Source organism: Biomphalaria glabrata, chromosome 7 (assembly GCF_947242115.1).
Source record: "Biomphalaria glabrata chromosome 7, xgBioGlab47.1, whole genome shotgun sequence".
NCBI classification, from domain to species: Eukaryota; Metazoa; Mollusca; class Gastropoda; family Planorbidae; genus Biomphalaria; species Biomphalaria glabrata.
This window is the reverse complement of record NC_074717.1, coordinates 33602481-33620099: the sequence shown is the minus strand read 5'-3', so window position 1 is coordinate 33620099 and position 17619 is coordinate 33602481. Positions and strand designations below refer to the sequence as shown.

The 17619-nt window shown below is 35.3% G+C and overlaps 1 protein-coding gene across 2 annotated transcripts; it reads right to left on the bottom strand.

The window, feature by feature from the left end:
- Positions 1–644: 644 nt before the first annotated feature.
- On the bottom strand, positions 645–14167 carry LOC106072537 (bactericidal permeability-increasing protein-like). 2 transcript variants are annotated; one of them, XM_056034256.1, is made up of 16 exons: positions 14010–14167; positions 13095–13213; positions 11580–11679; positions 11089–11223; positions 9214–9287; positions 8683–8837; positions 8030–8093; positions 7241–7332; positions 6931–7110; positions 6560–6634; positions 5925–6080; positions 4470–4537; positions 3915–3957; positions 3557–3620; positions 1267–1343; positions 645–969 (listed from the first exon to the last, which is right to left on the bottom strand). In XM_056034256.1, the coding sequence occupies exons 2-16, from the start codon at positions 13198–13200 to the stop codon at positions 922–924; spliced, it is 1437 nt and encodes a 478-aa protein (XP_055890231.1). In that variant the 5' UTR covers positions 13201–13213; positions 14010–14167; the 3' UTR covers positions 645–921.
- Between the last annotated feature and the right edge of the window lie 3452 nt (positions 14168–17619).

The window sequence follows — 17619 nt, the reverse complement described above, 5'->3', positions numbered from 1 at the left end:
AAATCATAAACAATTGAAAAGTGATTAACCTGAAAATATAATAACAGTAATAGAAATACTATTTAATATCATAGACATGCTTCCTAACTATTGAAACCACTAAGGAATATCTTTAACCATCGAGTTTTAAGAACAGGAACTTTAATTTCTTGCAAGTACGAGACAAAAATAGTGTTTATGGTCATGAATAAAAAAACCAATTGCGATGGCAAAAAAAAAAAAAAATTGAGGAACATAATGATACAATGAAATGGTGTCTTTAAACCAAGACATAACCTCAGAAAAATGTAATGAAGTTATAGGAGTTGATTTTCTAGCAAAAAGTAATAGAAAAAACAGTTTTCGTATTAATTTTTCTCTTAAAGGGGACTAATTTCAGCCCCAGAGTTTTCAGTTTAACTCTTACAATGTGGGTTATGTGGCTTAGTGGCATGACCCTACCGACTGGCTACCCAGTGAGCTTCAGTTTGAATCCTGATGCAGACAAGAATAAAAAAAAAATAATTTGACTCCAGCTGTGTTGTGCCACAAGTAAACCTCTCCCTTCCCCCACAGGTCCACTAAAGAGATTAGAGCTGACCATACCGAGCATGCTATAGCACACAAGTCACGCTAGTCAAAATCAATTTAAAAAAAAAAATCACCACAGGTAAACCAATTTTATTGACATATGCTTTACCATTTGACGTTTTAAAAAACAAAATAAACATGACAATTTCACCACATTATTTTTTTCTCTCTTTTTACTAATTAATTTATTCGAATACAACTCACGTGTAAGTATTTAGCACTAAGTCTGTACTTAGGCTGTAAGTCACCAATGTTGAAATATTTCTACATAAAAAAAACTACTCTTTACAACTTCTCCAGAATAAGATAAATTTTGCATGCCATAAAAATTACTCAATTTCGGTTCTATTTTCAGACTATTCCTTGATACTGAACGTCAGTGCCAATGATCAAGGCTCCCTGCAAAACAAAATTGATTAAAGATAAAATTACTGATATTCCATAGATTTTGACTTTTCATAGACCATTTTGTAATAAACTATGTTTTGTGATAGACCCTCTATTTGTGATAGACCGTCTATTTGTGATAGACCCTCTATTAGTGATAGATGCTATATTTGTGATAAGCACTTTTTTTTTGTGATAAGCTCTTTTTGTGATTTACACTTTTGGAAACAATGCCTGTATTTCTGTTGTTGTTGTTGTTTATTGTTTATTGTTACTCTTACTTAAATAGAACAACGTATAAATTCTTACGTCTAGATAGATGAAACTTGGCCTTTGAAACACAAGATCGTTGATCAATGGAAGTTTGACTCCAACATCAGCAACAGCTGGAAATACAGACGGATAAAGTTCAATGTCAAACTGAGCAGGTGCATGATTTTATTTATAAAGCCTATATCAAATCACTCTGTCTGTCTGTCTGTCTGTCTGTCTGGTACACATTTGAAACACGTTATCTCTCCCACTTTCCATTCTCGGATCAAGTTTAAATTATTCATTGTCCATTTACCAAACACGAATCAACAAAAAAATGACCAATTTGTTAATTCAATAGTGGTAATTAATTGATAAAGTTTGAGATCAAAAAAGGGAAATTAATCCTACATTTTTTTTAGATATACGGCTATAAGTGTGAAGTTCTTCCCCTTAGAAACTTTTTAAAAAAAATTCTTGTTTTGAAATTCGAAATAGCAAAGTCTTGCATTTATCCAGAGCACAGGTACTATCCCTTAAAAAGCTTATTAGCTTTCACCCTAGGACTACGCGCCCGGTAATTTGGTTTATCAATTTCTTGATTAAGATTTACAAGACGTCCTTATACTTGTGTTAATTGATCCTAGACTCATACACACACACACACAATCACACACACATGGTCATGTTAATAGTGACGTGGAGTGTGTGTGTGCGTGTTCGTGCTTGCTTAATAGATCTGATGTAAGCACGAGTAAGACCCTGAGGTTATAAATAAGCCTGAGTGGCTGGTGAAAGTCTGGTGAGGTCGGAGACTGAGCGTCAGAAGGACGTATGTTTGTTGCATTTGCGAAATGAGTTGCATTTTGTTTTAAAATGTTCAACAGATCATCATTACACTTCCGCATATCCACATTGGAATTGAAAGCTGTAGTGATGAATTAAAGTCTTTTTTTGTTTGCTTCAAAAGAAGTTTAAGTTTAGTATAAAGAAACCAAAACACCTACAACAGTTTAACTGTCTGGAGATACAATTCAACAACCATGTTTTACTACTAGCTTTTACATTTCGGCTATATCCAGAATTTTCATCCCAAAAGTTTTAGTTCTCCCCCCCCCCCACACACACACATACATTACGTAACCAGATACAATTAGATCACCTTTAAGCTCCTTACCTACTTTAAAATACAACTTGAAACAAATGTAGGTAAATGAAATGACATAGTTTATGACATCAATCTCACGTCGTGGGTGGGCCATAGAAGAGATTAGGCACTAGTGAACATGTTCCTACATGGTGGGAAAAGCTATAAATAGCTCGCTTTTTTTTGGTGTATCCGGTGTATAAACTAAAAGAACTGCTGATGGGCTTTATGTTTGTAGCTGACACTAATATGTGATCTGTCTGTACGTGCGTCCGTCCGTTCCGTTTAGATCGCGAAAACAAGAGAAAATAATGAAAATCCAATATCATGCAAAAGTTACTTTTCGCTTTCTTAAAGAGAAAGATTTAATTTTAAACTAAAATATGAAATATTCACATTTCAGAAATCACACCATTTTTACAACTGTTTATTATTAATAATGAAATAAAACAGGGGAGACTACAGTGATAGGACAAATGATTTATATGTACATTTTAAAAACAATTATGCTTTTTTTTTTCTTTTCTAAAAAATATTTCAAAATTTAAGTGTTTCCTAATATACAAACTGCTAAAATAGTAAAGAAAGTGTATTTGTTTAAAAAGAGAAAGATTATATTTACTATACATATAAGCCAAATATATATATTTGTTTAAAAAGAGAAAGATTATATTTACTTTACATATAAGCCAAATATATATATATATATATATATATATATATATATATTTATATATATATATATTAAAAGAACATAGGTTAAGAATTCTACACATTTAACAATTACATAGACAAAATGCTAAAATGTGGACCAATATTATCCTAAAATTAAAAAAAAACAACAACATATTTTATCAACAAGTCTTGTATGTATAAATGCCAGGTTTTCTCCATGTATCAAAATCTCCATTAGTGAATAAAATTGTACAAACTAGGGACTGCTTTTAATTTCTACTAATTAAATGTAGTATCAATTCTCTTTTAAAAATGGAGCGGAAGTCATTATTATCAAAATATTTTGTCTACTGGCATTTTCGATTTTTTAAATTAAAATTTAAATAATCTTTTTTTTTAAATATTATAAGGGAAGATGGAGAAGGATATTTGACGTATTTAAGATTTCATTTTACTTGTTTTTTCATATATTTTTTTTTAAAGAAACTTTAGGGCCAGAGAGATTATTGCCCAGAACATACGTACCATTCATTTCGGGTATTATTATTGACGTCAAGCCTTCCTCTATTGCATTGTTGATGACAGTCAACTAGGGAAAATATAAAACAGTTTGTTTGAAGGCTGATATATCATGATGATTATTGTAATACATTTTTGAAAGGAGCAAACACACACTGTTGCAGTCCTACGTGTAGTCCCGTATTACATTTCTGTTGACCGCTCGGACAAGCACGTTGAGGTCCAGGAGGATACGGAAACACTTTGTTATGGACTGCGTATGTGTGTGTGTTTCTAATGACTATATGACTTTTTCTAAATTGTATTTTGTCACTTTATAGTTTTTGGCCTAAATGTCACACAAAAAGAAATGACAATAACTTACATCTACGTCTCCAATGACAGAATGAAGAGATTCAATGATAGTGCTGCAACGGAATACAAGTTTCAAACATAAGCATTACTTGGAAGACACTTTCCTAATATATATATAAACCACAACATATAGGGCCTACAGAAACTTATAAGCGGGATATTTAGAGTAGTATTAGATTTCTATACTTTATCATTTATGGGATACTACAGAAGAAGCCCTGCAGGATTGATATATGTGCGTTTTATAATAATTACTAGGCTATAACAAAGAGTTTAGATAAACTGACTGTTTTAATAGTTCTCAATGCGAATCAGAGATTTGATTTATTAGAATAGACAAAGAACCAGGTGTCTTCAATTGTGTACAAGTTTTGTATTGAGATGTACAGTATATAACTAGATCAGCTAAAGATAGACATGAAACAGGTTTATCTAATTTGAACGGGCGAGAGAAAGTTAGCAGTGGTATCAACGGTGTTTACCAGCATTAAACAACAAATAGATTTTCTAGATCTACTGAGTCAGCAGATATATTGTTCTCTTTGCTTTAAAGTCGGTTACTTACCTGAAGCTGTTCACGTGACCAACGATACGGTCATTTCTAACATTGGCCAGTATTCTAAAGGAAACAGTCTGAGGAACAAAATAGAACTTCATGAAACTTATTGTTGAACGTGTAAAGGTTATCACTTATCTAATGTTGCTTCAGAAAGACTCGGCTGAACGTGTAAAGGTTATCACTTATCTAATGTAGGCTTCGGAAAGACTCGGCTGAACGTGTAAAGGTTATCACTTATCTAATGTAGGCTTCGGAAAGACTCGGCTGAACGTGTAAAGGTTATCACTTATCTAATGTAGCTTCGGAAAGACTCGGCTGAACGTGTAAAGGTTATCAATTATCTAATGTAGGCTTCGGAAAGACTCGGCTGAACGTGTAAAGGTTATCACTTATCTAATGTAGGCTTCGGAAAGACTCGGCTGAACGTGTAAAGGTTATCACTTATCTAATGTAGCTTCGGAAAGACTCGGCTGAACGTGTAAAGGTTATCACTTATCTAATGTAGGCTTCGGAAAGACTCGGCTGAACGTGTAAAGGTTATCACTTATCTAATGTAGGCTTCGGAAAGACTCGGCTGAACGTGTAAAGGTTATCACTTATCTAATGTAGGCTTCGGAAAGACTCGGCTGAACGTGTAAAGGTTATCACTTATCTAATGTAGCTTCGGAAAGACTCGGCTGAACGTGTAAAGGTTATCACTTATCTAATGTAGGCTTCGGAAAGACTCGGCTGAACGTGTAAAGGTTATCACTTATCTAATGTAGGCTTCGGAAAGACTCGGCTGAACGTGTAAAGGTTATCACTTATCTAATGTAGCTTCGGAAAGACTCGGCTGAACGTGTAAAGGTTATCACTTATCTAATGTAGGCTTCGGAAAGACTCGGCTGAACGTGTAAAGGTTATCACTTATCTAATGTAGGCTTCGGAAAGACTCGGCTGAACGTGTAAAGGTTATCACTTATCTAATGTAGGCTTCGGAAAGACTCGGCTGAACGTGTAAAGGTTATCACTTATCTAATGTAGGCTTCGGAAAGACTCGGCTGAACGTGTAAAGGTTATCACTTATCTAATGTAGCTTCTGAAAGACTCGGCTGAAGGTGTAAAGGTTATCACTTATCTAATGTAGGCTTCGGAAAGACTCGGCTGAACTTGTAAAGGTTATCACTTATCTAATGTAGGCTTCGGAAAGACTCGGCTGAAGAAAAGTAATAACCTTTCGTTTTGTTAAATATCAAACTTACGATTATGAACTATCAAAACTCTAGTTTTATTTAGTAAAAAGAAAATGATTGAAACTTATTTTTGTGTCTGTAAGAACGTTTGTGATAGAAAGGAATCAGGACACTTACGTCTGAGCTGTATAAACATGCCACAAGAAGTTTGAAGACGTTTCGTTCCTCATATATTCTTTACAGTGACTAGAACTATCGTAAGTAAGATGAGACCTAGCAGTCTACCTACCACGTTTGCGACCAACACTGATCCTGCTGATGGGATGGACAGATCCACTGTACCGTAAAATGTCATACCAACACCGTTAGTAGTGATATTGACGTCTGGGATTTTTCTAGAAGTTATATTCAAAGCCACTACTGAATTGGGAAACTCTTCAGACAACTGTTTTGAATAGGAGACAGAATTGTACCAATAGAGAATGAATGTAACCAAAATAATGATGGTTACAGCATAATAAAAATAATTTAAAATATTACTAATTATATTATTACAAATTAACGTTATGTTATTTTCTTTGACTTACATTCACAGATAAAAACACATATAGTACACACCAAATTACTTCAAATGCAAGGCAGTATATTTGTTTGTTTGAGATAAATATAGAGAAATAATAAATATTTTAATTCACTAGAAATGTATTTGTGTTTTAAGGCCCAATTATTTACATGTACAAAAATATATTTGGATTTCATTTTTTCCCCACAAACTGTATCTCTAATTTAATTTAATTATATCTATCAGATACTACTGAGCTTAAGTTATCAGATGATTCGATTTCTATTTATATGTTCACATAAAAAATTCACTTAATATTGCGTTTAATTTAAAAAAAAATGACCTTTGTTTTTAAAACCTACCTTTGGAATCAGAAACCCTACACAGAGAGAGTCGTCACAAGAAGTGCTAAGAAAATCTCTACGTTCTTCTAGGAGCTACAATATAAACACATTTAATGTATGGACTATGTGGAGCTGTAGGTCTAAGTAATGTTCACATACAAAGATAAATGATACACAGATGAAGACACCGAATGGTTGATGTTAATTTTGAACGGAACTTACAGACAGACAGATTGATAGACAGACAGGGTGAGTTGATATAAGCTTGTAAAAAGAGCTCAAAAAGGTTATTATTTCGAACAGTACATAGCAACAATGAAACTAATTAAATCAATTAAACAGAGCTATCATTTACAGCAATGTGAAAGGATTTGTTCAATAATGTATACCGTGTTGACTGTCATGGAGTATTGCAGACGACCACGAGTGTGCATTATATAGGCCAGTGATTTTAGTGGGTACTCGGTCAACCACAGGTAAAACATGTTACTGTAATCCCCCCATGCTGGTACAGCGCCTGGTGAGACTGGTAATAGGTCATTCCTTGCGGCTTTCCAGAAGACAGTTCCCTGTTCAATTCAATTAAAAGTACAGTAAAGTTAGTGGACAATGTTTTGCAGAGAAGTGACAAATGGTCCACTTAAAACGTGTGTCTGTAAAAACACAAGAGTGTCTACATCCTACTAGCTCGGGACTTACCTTTTGATGCAGCTCTAGGTAATTATTCGTAAACAATAGGGGTGCCAATAGTCTGTAGTCAATACCGACATTGTTTCCTATGTCTGCCTCAACTAGTGACAGAAATAAAACGAATATTTGAAAACATCTGTTATACTTAACACCACATACACAACGTAGGTTTTCATTGGTATTTATAAATACAATTTCTAAGTAGAAAATAAAATAACTTTTCCTATTTATTTCCTTCCTCACAGGGTTTTGTCCCATTACAGATATTGTACGTAGTATACAACTACACATATAGAAAATATGACTTCTTACTGTATCTATTTTTAACCTGGCGTAAGATTAAATATTTATGAGCACGACAGGGGGACTATTTTAATAGCATTTATATCACATTTGCATTAAACGTATTATTAAATGTACACAAATCCTGGTTTAAAAAGAAAGCTGTTGTTACATTTTTAATTTTAGAATAATTAAAATAATGTCTTTTTTTTTTTAAATGTGTAGTCTCCTCTGAAAAAAAGTCATTACTTGAATGAGCATTTTTTAAAAAATTGATCCTTGACCTTTACATCATCTTTCGCAATCAATTTTCGTTGCTACGAATGCAATGGAAGAACCTACAGCTAAACACCTTAGACCTTAGCATCCAAATAGACATAAAGCCTTGCAAATCGGAACGGTAGCCAAAATAACACAAGACATATTGCTACTACGACAATGCGATCCTTCGAGTTAAAACAGTCTTTCTGACAAAGTGTAAAGTGATTCATGACTTCGTTCATCTCTCTCACTTACGTGTCATGCGTCTTAACTTGTTGGCGGCGTCGTTGTTGACTGCATTGACCACTACCTCACAGATCTGAAACAGCACAATTGAGGATTCAGGCTGTTCAAGATGTTTTAGTTTAATTTCTTACATGCATCTATCAAAACCTAACCACCAGAACTGAATTACAATGTACTTATGTACCCACAAGTAAAGTTCTATAACAGAGAGAGAGAGAGAGAAAGAGAGATTGAGGGAGAGGGAGAGACAGAGATAGAATGACAGAGAAAGAGAGAGGGGAGAGACAGACAGAGACAAAGAGAGAGAGACAGAGAGAGACAAAAAGAGAGATACAGAGAGATAGATAGAGAAACAGAAAGAGAGAGACACAGAGACAGAGAAAGACATAGAGAAAGAGACAGAGAGAGAGACAGACAGAGAGAGACAGAGATACAGAGAGACAGAAAGAGAGACAGAAAGAAAGAGACACAGAGACAGAGAAAGACGTAGAGAAAAAGACAGAGAGAGACAGAGACAGAGACACAGAAGAAAATGAAAACGAGAGACAAAAAAAGAGTTAGAAAAGAGTGACATTGGAAGAAAGAGAATGAGTTATAAAGAGATACCACAAAGAAGAGAGCAACTGAAAAGTAGAGTCAAACAAACGTCATTTTATTTTTACCTTATTCCTTATAGAGTTGTGCAATTGTCCACGGAAAAGTCCTCTCAGTAGATTTAGCAGCCAGGCCAATCGCCCATGGAAGTGGATATTAAAATGGCCAATGTCTCCGCTGCAGCTTCTAGCTACAAGCTTGGGGCTAGTGTCTTGAAACTGGTCTGATCATAGGCGACATTAAAACATTAATTATCCTCCATTAAAACAATATACTTTAAACATTTATAGTACTTTCTGTATAGATAAATATTCAAGTTTTTAGTTGCATTATTATAGAAAAAAAACAATGAAATGTATAAGAATTGTTACAGAAAAAGCAATAGAATATATGTGAATTACTATAGAAAAAGAAATGAAATATATATGAATTGTTATAGAAAAAGCAACGGAAAATTTGTTAATTTTATAGGAAACGCACTGGAGTAAAGCGTGGAATTAAAATATTTTATACACATAGAGGGCTACTTATTTCTTCAAATGTTAAAATTAACCATATATTAGTATTTAAATATGTTTATTAAGAAGTATCATAGTTACCTATTCCGATGGTGACTGTAAGGTCAACTTGTCCAAAATTTACCGTCACGCCTCCTGAGTTCGTTAAACGTGCACTGAGAAGAAATGTAAAACAATGTCACCATGACACGCTTGTAGAGAAACAGAAGCTCTTATTGAAGCCAGTTCAGCAGGAAGGAAAATAAAAGTCTTAACTGTACATTAATCCATTCACTGTATTCCCTTTAAATCTAAATATTGAGATAGCCTATGTTGGACCTCATTCACCGAAACGAACGGTCACGTGATAATACTGATAAAACAACGGAAAAAAACGGTCACGTGATAACCATTTTGATTAAAATTAGATAGTAATGTTTTTTTTTAATGGAATGTAACTCATAATAAAGTAGTTCTTAGTCCAGGACTGTTGGACTATTGGTTATAGATAGAGATGAAGTGTAGACTCTAATTCTTTTCTGTGTAGTCATTTTCAGTCTATGGGATATTGAGCTGTTATATTCTAATTGATACTGGATATTTCATTAGTCAGACCTGAGCCTGTATTATATGTTATATGTCCGTGAATCGGCATTCTGAATCTTTATTCTATCGTTAAATGTGTCGTTACAGTATTGCCCAGGACTTGGTTACATTTAGTAATCAGCATTGAAGTACACATACGTATATTAGAGAAGAAAACAACCTTGACACTGACAATATAATTGTTTATGGCCGTAGAACAGTCTACAAGGGTCCGTGTTTATGTTTTGATTAGGCATACAAATAACATTCATGTAATAATAATAGTAATGTCATAGAGCTACTAGTTCTATATAACAAATCAACGTAATGGTTTCTTAATAAAATTCTAACAAATAAAAGAAATATTATAATAGTAACCATGAGCCTAGCCAGGATTTTTTTTCGGGGGGGGGGGAATTCCCCCCGCCCCCCCCACCCCCGCGGAAAAAATTATGTATGTATGTGTGTGTACCTAATTAATCTTTATTACATCCTGACCCTTTCGGAAGACGTTTATTATTTATTGTAGACTCCCCGCCCTTGCTAGCAAGGGGGTCTATGGAAGCTCGCAGCGCTCCCCCAGCGCGGGGCGAGCACTATTTCTGGTATTGAAAGCCAACAAAATGCATTTTCTGATGTATCTACAGTGCATTATCTTGCTATTAAAAAGTTTTATTTCAAAAACCTAATGTGCTATTCTTACTGACTTAGACCCTCTCGCGCCGTTCGGCGCATTTTCCGGCAAGCTGTTTCCGCAACTCTTATTTTGCGTAATTCATTTTTCGGAGAACATGTCCCACAAAACCTCATTCGACGCTCTGTCACAACCTTACTAAGGATTCGACTCCCAGTTCGGCATATGATTTCTTTGATTTAGACCCGATCTCTATGACTGACTCCTTAAATCTGTCTTAGCCATCTTTGTTGAGCCACATTTAATGTTTTTCAATTTCGGCAGAAGACTAATCACACTTTATTAATGGAGCCCCACTTTATTAATTCAAAACCCCATTTAGCTACGATCATAGAATTTGATGACTGTAGTTTGCTTTAAAATAATATTGAAGAGAGAGGTTTTCAACTCTAAACGGTGTTTAACTAAAAACCCCCTCGGCTGTGCCTTGGTAAGTGATGATTTAGTATTACAATCTCACCTAAAATAAACAAAATGAAAGCAAAAATCAGTCACTAAATTCCGTTCCCCCTGAGGGGGGGATTTCAATTCGGGGGGGGGAGGGGTTTAACCCCAAGGAACCCCCCCCCCTGGCTACGCCCATGATAGTAACTAATAATAATCTATCAGAATCATTCAGCTGACTAGACAAGTGTTGTTATGTAGAATCTAATATTAAGTAGAGTATTGATTTAAACAAAGAAGCAGACTTGACTTACAAGAGGACTCTATAGCTCACTCTGTAATCCAAATGAATGTCTATACCAAAGTTTCTCAAGCTCAAGGTCAGTCCACGTTGTCCAGGGTTGAGGTGCATGTTGATGTTTGGTATTCGGACATTGCTGGTACGGAAACTGTTTTAGGTTGGAAAGAGAACATCAAAATACAATCAATTAATACATGTACATTGTGGAGCGGAAACCTATTCCTAATCCTTTGAATGTCTGGGATGTGTGTGTGGCCTAGGCTGCCCGCCAAGGGGGGCAAAAGATGATTTTGTTTTCTTTTTGAAGCAGTCCTACTTACATTTGTGTAGAAAAAGAGATTAAATTGAAAAAGAAATATATGCACGGCAACATGATCTATATTGGTGTCAATTAATTGTATTTGTATCCTATTTTATTTCGTACCACACCTCTACCAGTAAACAAATACAAAACATACATAATAGTTCATAAGAAAGAGCATTTTTGACCATTGTCCGACTCACTTGTGCAGCCTATAAGACGTTTTTCCTTGTCTTCCTTCAACATCATCTAGTCGTATGTTATTCAGCAGTGGGACCAGCGAAGCTCTTGCAACATTTTTAGCTATGGAAGAAAGATCAAAGGAAACTTCAGAAAAAAATAACACAAACATCAATAACATTTATTAGCTATTTACATAAAGAATACAAATATCAGGTACAGACAGCAAATAATAATAATAATATAATAATATATAACACTAGATTCTCGAAGACGCCTTTGTCTGCGTCGGTTATGACAACATGTGTATATAGCATCTGGCTTTGCGTAGTCAAGTGAAATATCACACTCATCTTTAATCTTCGGACTAGAAGACAATACCTTTATATTATTGATCTGACCAGTGTCTCATCTTGACCATTACCCCGAGATCATCATCAGCGTGAAATCTTTGATTTATTTGATGTGTTCAACTTCCGCTCTTCAGCATGCTAAGAGCTTGATCCAGTCTCTATCGATGAACAGTAGGGGAGGGGAGTATCTGGGAGAATGTGTTCGTGCTACCCTGAGGTAATCAGCAAACGTAATTCTGCTAGATACGCTTGGATTTGAACTTGATCCCTCTTCTTGATTTATGTCACTCAGCCACACATTACCTTCACCTTCACCTATCCTGTTGGACCGTTGGGGCACCACACACGATCTGTCAACCTTCCATTCCACTCTGTCCCTTGCCTTGGCTAGAATTTCATTCACTGGGCGAAAGGCCTTCTCGACTTAGGCCATCGGCCATGGCGGAAATGTCCAAAGATGGACTAAACACTCGGCTGTGGTCAGGCATGGAAAGGGATGGGCGCCGCCTTGCAAGTATCTAGCCCTCGTTACACCAAATAAGACCAGCCACCCATCCCGCATCCAATTATACAGATCAATTGCTGACCACTTAGAACTAGGAAGTATGTAGGTATTCGGTATTTCTTAAGTGCTGGTATACAAAGATAAAGTCTTTCGTAATATACTAGTAGAGTCGTGATTAAAGAAGAACGTTGCAGAAGAGATACTGCCCAGAAGGTCCTCGGACGCACGTTGGTCTTAACTGGCAAAAAGGAAAGTAACTGACAGCGAATGGCCTCTGAAAGAAACAGGTGTGACTTTTACAAAGATAGCTGGACATACATTTGAAACTCAAAGAGAACGGCCCGGTGTGGAGAAATATGTTTGTCACAAACGTGACATTCTGCACACATCTTTAAACTTGGGAATCGTGGTCAAAGCCTTAGTAATATCCAGCTTGCCTTAATGAGAGAATAGTCATATGGAAAAGCAAATTAAGAACACATTCTCAACAATAAATTAATGCAGTCCTGGGTCAAAGGTGATGGGAGAATGTGAAGGGGTGACGTAAGGAGAGGCTTTGGGGAGAAAGTGATGGAGGCATAGAACGTGGGGAGGGGGAGAGGAAGGAAATATGATGGGAGGGACGATAGAGGAGCGTTGTATATGTGTTACTAAAAAAATTTATGTAAAAATTGCTATACCGTAATCAACGCCCTTTGCTGTTACTCGGATCTTCACCCCTGGATTTTGTGTCACTGTTAGTCCAATGGCCACACACAGCATTAGCAGGGTGATCGTTCGTGCCATGTTTATGAAACTTCTAGAAACAAAATGTAAAGAAATAAAATAATTAAATCATTAAATAAGAAAAACATAAACAATACGTTGAAAATAAAATTAAAGTTTACATTAGGTGTAGTTGTGTTAGTTTGGATTAGTCATGTAATTAAATTTGTAATAGATAAAAACTAACAATAATTAATCTGTGCGATTACAAATATGTGTACCAATTTTTGTTTTGTTTAGCGCAATTTCATGATTTTAGCTTTACGCTATGATCTTTTCACTTGTCTGGACCAGTTGGCAAAGGGGTGGCGGGAGAAAGAAGGGGGTATCTGGGTGATCGCTTTTCTTTTTTTAACTAATATGTTAACCACTATGCTACGAAGTGCTTATGAAAATATAAAGCTTTATAGTTATCTATTGTTAGTTTCACACTTTTCTCGCTACAAAGTATAAAGGGGACTAATTCACCACATCAGTACAATTTCTCTTTCCCTTGTTCGATATATCAAACAAAATAATTAATTACCATGAATTAATTACCTATTTGGTTTTGCTTTTTTTTTTATTGATTCTTGTGTTGTCAGATAAAGAAATAAGTGTGCCAAATAGCAGCTTGATCCGAGATTGGGTGTGCGAGAGATTATGTGTACAAACTTTTTCTAGACAGACAGGGTGAGTTGATATAAGCTTTGTAAATAGGGCATGGTTAGGGTAAAACAAATAAGCAAAATAATTGTTTTAGGAAAAAGCTATTTAAAATATTTCTTATTCGCTTTGGTCTTCGGGTAAATGTATTAAAATGAATGTCGTTTAAAATAAATTATACTTACACTTAGGCCTGCCTATCCGTACCCGTCAATTACACCACAGCAATCAAGTGGCAAAGACCTTCAGTACATTAAGATCCTAGATTCACAAAGTGGACAGACATTATTTATACTGTAAACAATGGCAGGTATTACGCATGCGCGGCTCATTTCCACCTACACGTTCCGAAATGCGGAAGCCATTTAGATCAGTATTTCCCAGAACAAACGCAATAGCGATTCATTTTAAGAAGATCGTTGGATCTAACTAGTACAATAATAATAAGTTGTTGAAAAAAATCACACACTAAGTCAGTGTTTCTAAAACTGTGACGCTAGCCTAGACGAATAAACAAAAACAATTCATTCGTGCTACTATTAGCCATTTGGGGGTTTGGGGAGGCGCTGCAACCACCATCAGCTAGGTTTAAAAAAGTAAACCAAGAAAAACATTTTTAGAAATACTTAAAAATACTCAAACTTTTTTAAAGTGTATTTGTATCAATTAGTTTGGATCAGTCACGTAATTAAATATGTAATTGATCTAGACTTCTGTGGCATTTTTAGTCTCTAGAGACGATCTTTTCTCTTTGCAACTTCTTGTCTCACTAAAGAGTCCAATCCTTGATACACAGCTGCGGTCACAGGTTGGACATATGTAATCACCAGGCGCTGTTGCATTTTCGCCCTTCCTTCTACTACTGTTGTGTATGGCATCTGCAAACTCCTTTATGCTCGCTCTCCATGTGGATCTTTTCCCAGCTGCCAGTGTCGATTTTAAAGAGCTTCATGTCGCGTTTGCATACAATCGTATACCGTAAAAGTGGACGACCAGATGCTCTCCTGCCTTCTGTTAAATCGCCTTACAGAATGTCTTGTGGAAGTCGACCTTCTGGCATTCTATGAACGTCGCCAAACTAGCCAAGGCGTCTGCTGCTGATAACATAGCGGATGTCGTGGCCCCCTGCTCTTTGTAGCATTTCCTCATTGGTTATGTTATCTTGCCACCTTATTTTAAAGATCTAGACTGACAACAATAAATCTTTGCGATTAGAAATATTTTAACCATTTTATTGTTTAGCGAAGCTGTTCTGGTAAGTACGAGAAAGCATTTGTAGTTAGTGTAGCCAATTGTGTAGCATTGACTATTGATATAGTTAGTTATTAAACTGCCGCATTGTTTTTTGAAACTCTTGTTGTCAAGTTCTTGTGTTAGATGTGTTGAGTTGTGCAGTGTTTACAGAAGACCTGGTTGAGGAGATCGTAACAATATATATATATTTATATATATATATTACAATATTATAAGGTCTTTAGGGCCCACAAAGACCTTCCTTCTGAGAACAGGACCTGGAAAAAGAAGAGGCAGACAGAAAGCGATGGGAAAACAAAAAAAAAAAGAATGGACGGGCCTTCCGTTAAAAGTCTATCCAAGACAAAAGACACAGAGGAATGGAGAAAGGTGTTGACAAATCTTGTGTGCATCCCCAACTTTCAAACAGACTAAAAGATAGGTGAAAATGAAATGTTTAAAACATTGATGATAATTACTTATTACGTATTTTTAATTAAAAAGATATTGAATTTTGTGTGTGTGTGTCTTTAAACATAAATTGAACTCTTTCACGCAACTTATTGTCAGTCAGTACATTGCTCAATAGATGGTTTGAGAAACGCTTCGTTAAATGTACTCAAGTGTTGGTCTGTTAGTTACTAAATCCTGTTTGTTGCTAACGCGCAAATCTGATTTTTAAATTCGCCGAGTCAAATCTTTTTAAAAGCCTTCCTGGCTTACTGGTATACCAGTATTTTTTTAAATGTTGAATTAAATAATTTAGGAAATTATTATTTTTTTTTTTTCAATTTTGTATTACGTTAAAAGGGAGTACATCGTGGACGAGTTGTGTATTATTTCCCTTTATCGTCTGTGTGACTCCTGGGTTATTAGATTGTACCAGACATATAGAAGTTATATGGAGAGTGTACATTCACTGTGAAGCTTTCTCTTTCTCTCTCTCTTTCTCTCTTACTTCAAAATCATTTCTAGTAAGATGGAATGAATTAAACCTGACGAGGGGAGATAATCTAATTATTTTTATACAGAGTTATCCTTAGATATCTGACGTGGCAACGAGCTATTGGTATCCGCAGCTCACAGGTTGCGAGGCCGCAGGTCAGTGGTGAGGCCTTCTCTGACGAATGGTCTTGTCTACATTCGTTTGGATCTCTGGCAATAAGTTGTTAGATTTGTTTGGATCTCTGGTAATAAGTTGTTAGATTTGTTTGGATCTCTGGTAATAGGTTGTTAGATTTGTTTGGATCTCTGACAATAAGTTGTTAGATTTGTTTTGGATCTCTGGCAATAAGTTGTTAGATTTGTTTTGGATCTCTAGTAATAAGTTGTTAGATTTGTTTTGGGTCTCTGGCAATAAGTTGTTAGATTTGTTTTGGGTCTCTGGCAATAAGTTGTTAGATTTGTTTTGGATCTCTGGTAATAAGTTGTTAGATTTGTTTTGGATCTCTAGTAATAAGTTGTTAGATTTGTTTTGGGTATCGGGCAAAAAGTTGTTAGATTTGTTTGGATCTCTGACAATAAGTTGTTAGATTTGTTTTGGATCTCTGACAATAAGTTGTTAGATTTGTTTTGAGCTCTGGCAATAAATTGTTAGATTTGTTTTGGATCTCTGGCAATAAGTTGTTAGATTTGTTTGGATCTCTGGCAATAAGTTATTAGATTTGTTTTGGATCTCTGGTAATAAGTTGTTAGATTTGTTTTGGATCTCTGGCAATAAGTTGTTAGATTTGTTTTGGATCTCTGACAATAAGTTGTTAGATTTGTTTTGAGCTCTGGCAATAAGTTGTTAGATTTGTTTTGGATCTCTGGTAATAAGTTGTTAGATTTGTTTTGGATCTCTTGCAATAAGTTGTTAGATTTGTTTTGGATCTCTAGTAATAAGTTGTTAGATTTGTTTTGGGTATCTGGCAATAAGTTGTTAGATTTGTTTGGATCTCTGACAATAAATTGTTAGATTTGTTTTGGATCTCTGACAATAAGTTGTTAGATTTGTTTTGATCTCTGACAATAAGTTGTTAGATTTGTTTTGAGCTCTGGCAATAAGTTGTTAGATTTGTTTTGGATCTCTGGTAATAAGTTGTTAGATTTGTTTTGAGCTCTGGCAATAAGTTGTTAGATTTGTTTTGGATCTCTGGTAATAAGTTGTTAGATTTGTTTGGATCCTGGCAATAAGTTGTTAGATTTGTTTTGGATCTCTGGTAATAAGTTGTTAGATTTGTTTGGATCTCTGGCAATAATTTGTTAGATTTGTTTTGGATCTCTGGTAATAAGTTGTTAGATTTGTTTTGGAGCTCTGGTAATAAGTTGCTAGATTTGTTTTGGATCTCTGGCAATAAGTTGTTAGATTTGTTTTGGATCTCTGGTAATAAGTTGTTAGATTTGTTTTGGATCTCTGGTAATAAGTTGTTAGATTTGTTTTGGATCTCTGGCAATAAGTTGTTAGATTTGTTTTGGATCTCTGGCAATAAGTTGTTAGATTCACTTGGGTAGCCTGCCACCGGGTCTAGTTAGATTCACTTGGGTAGCCTGCCACCGGGTTTAGTTAGATTCACTTGGGTA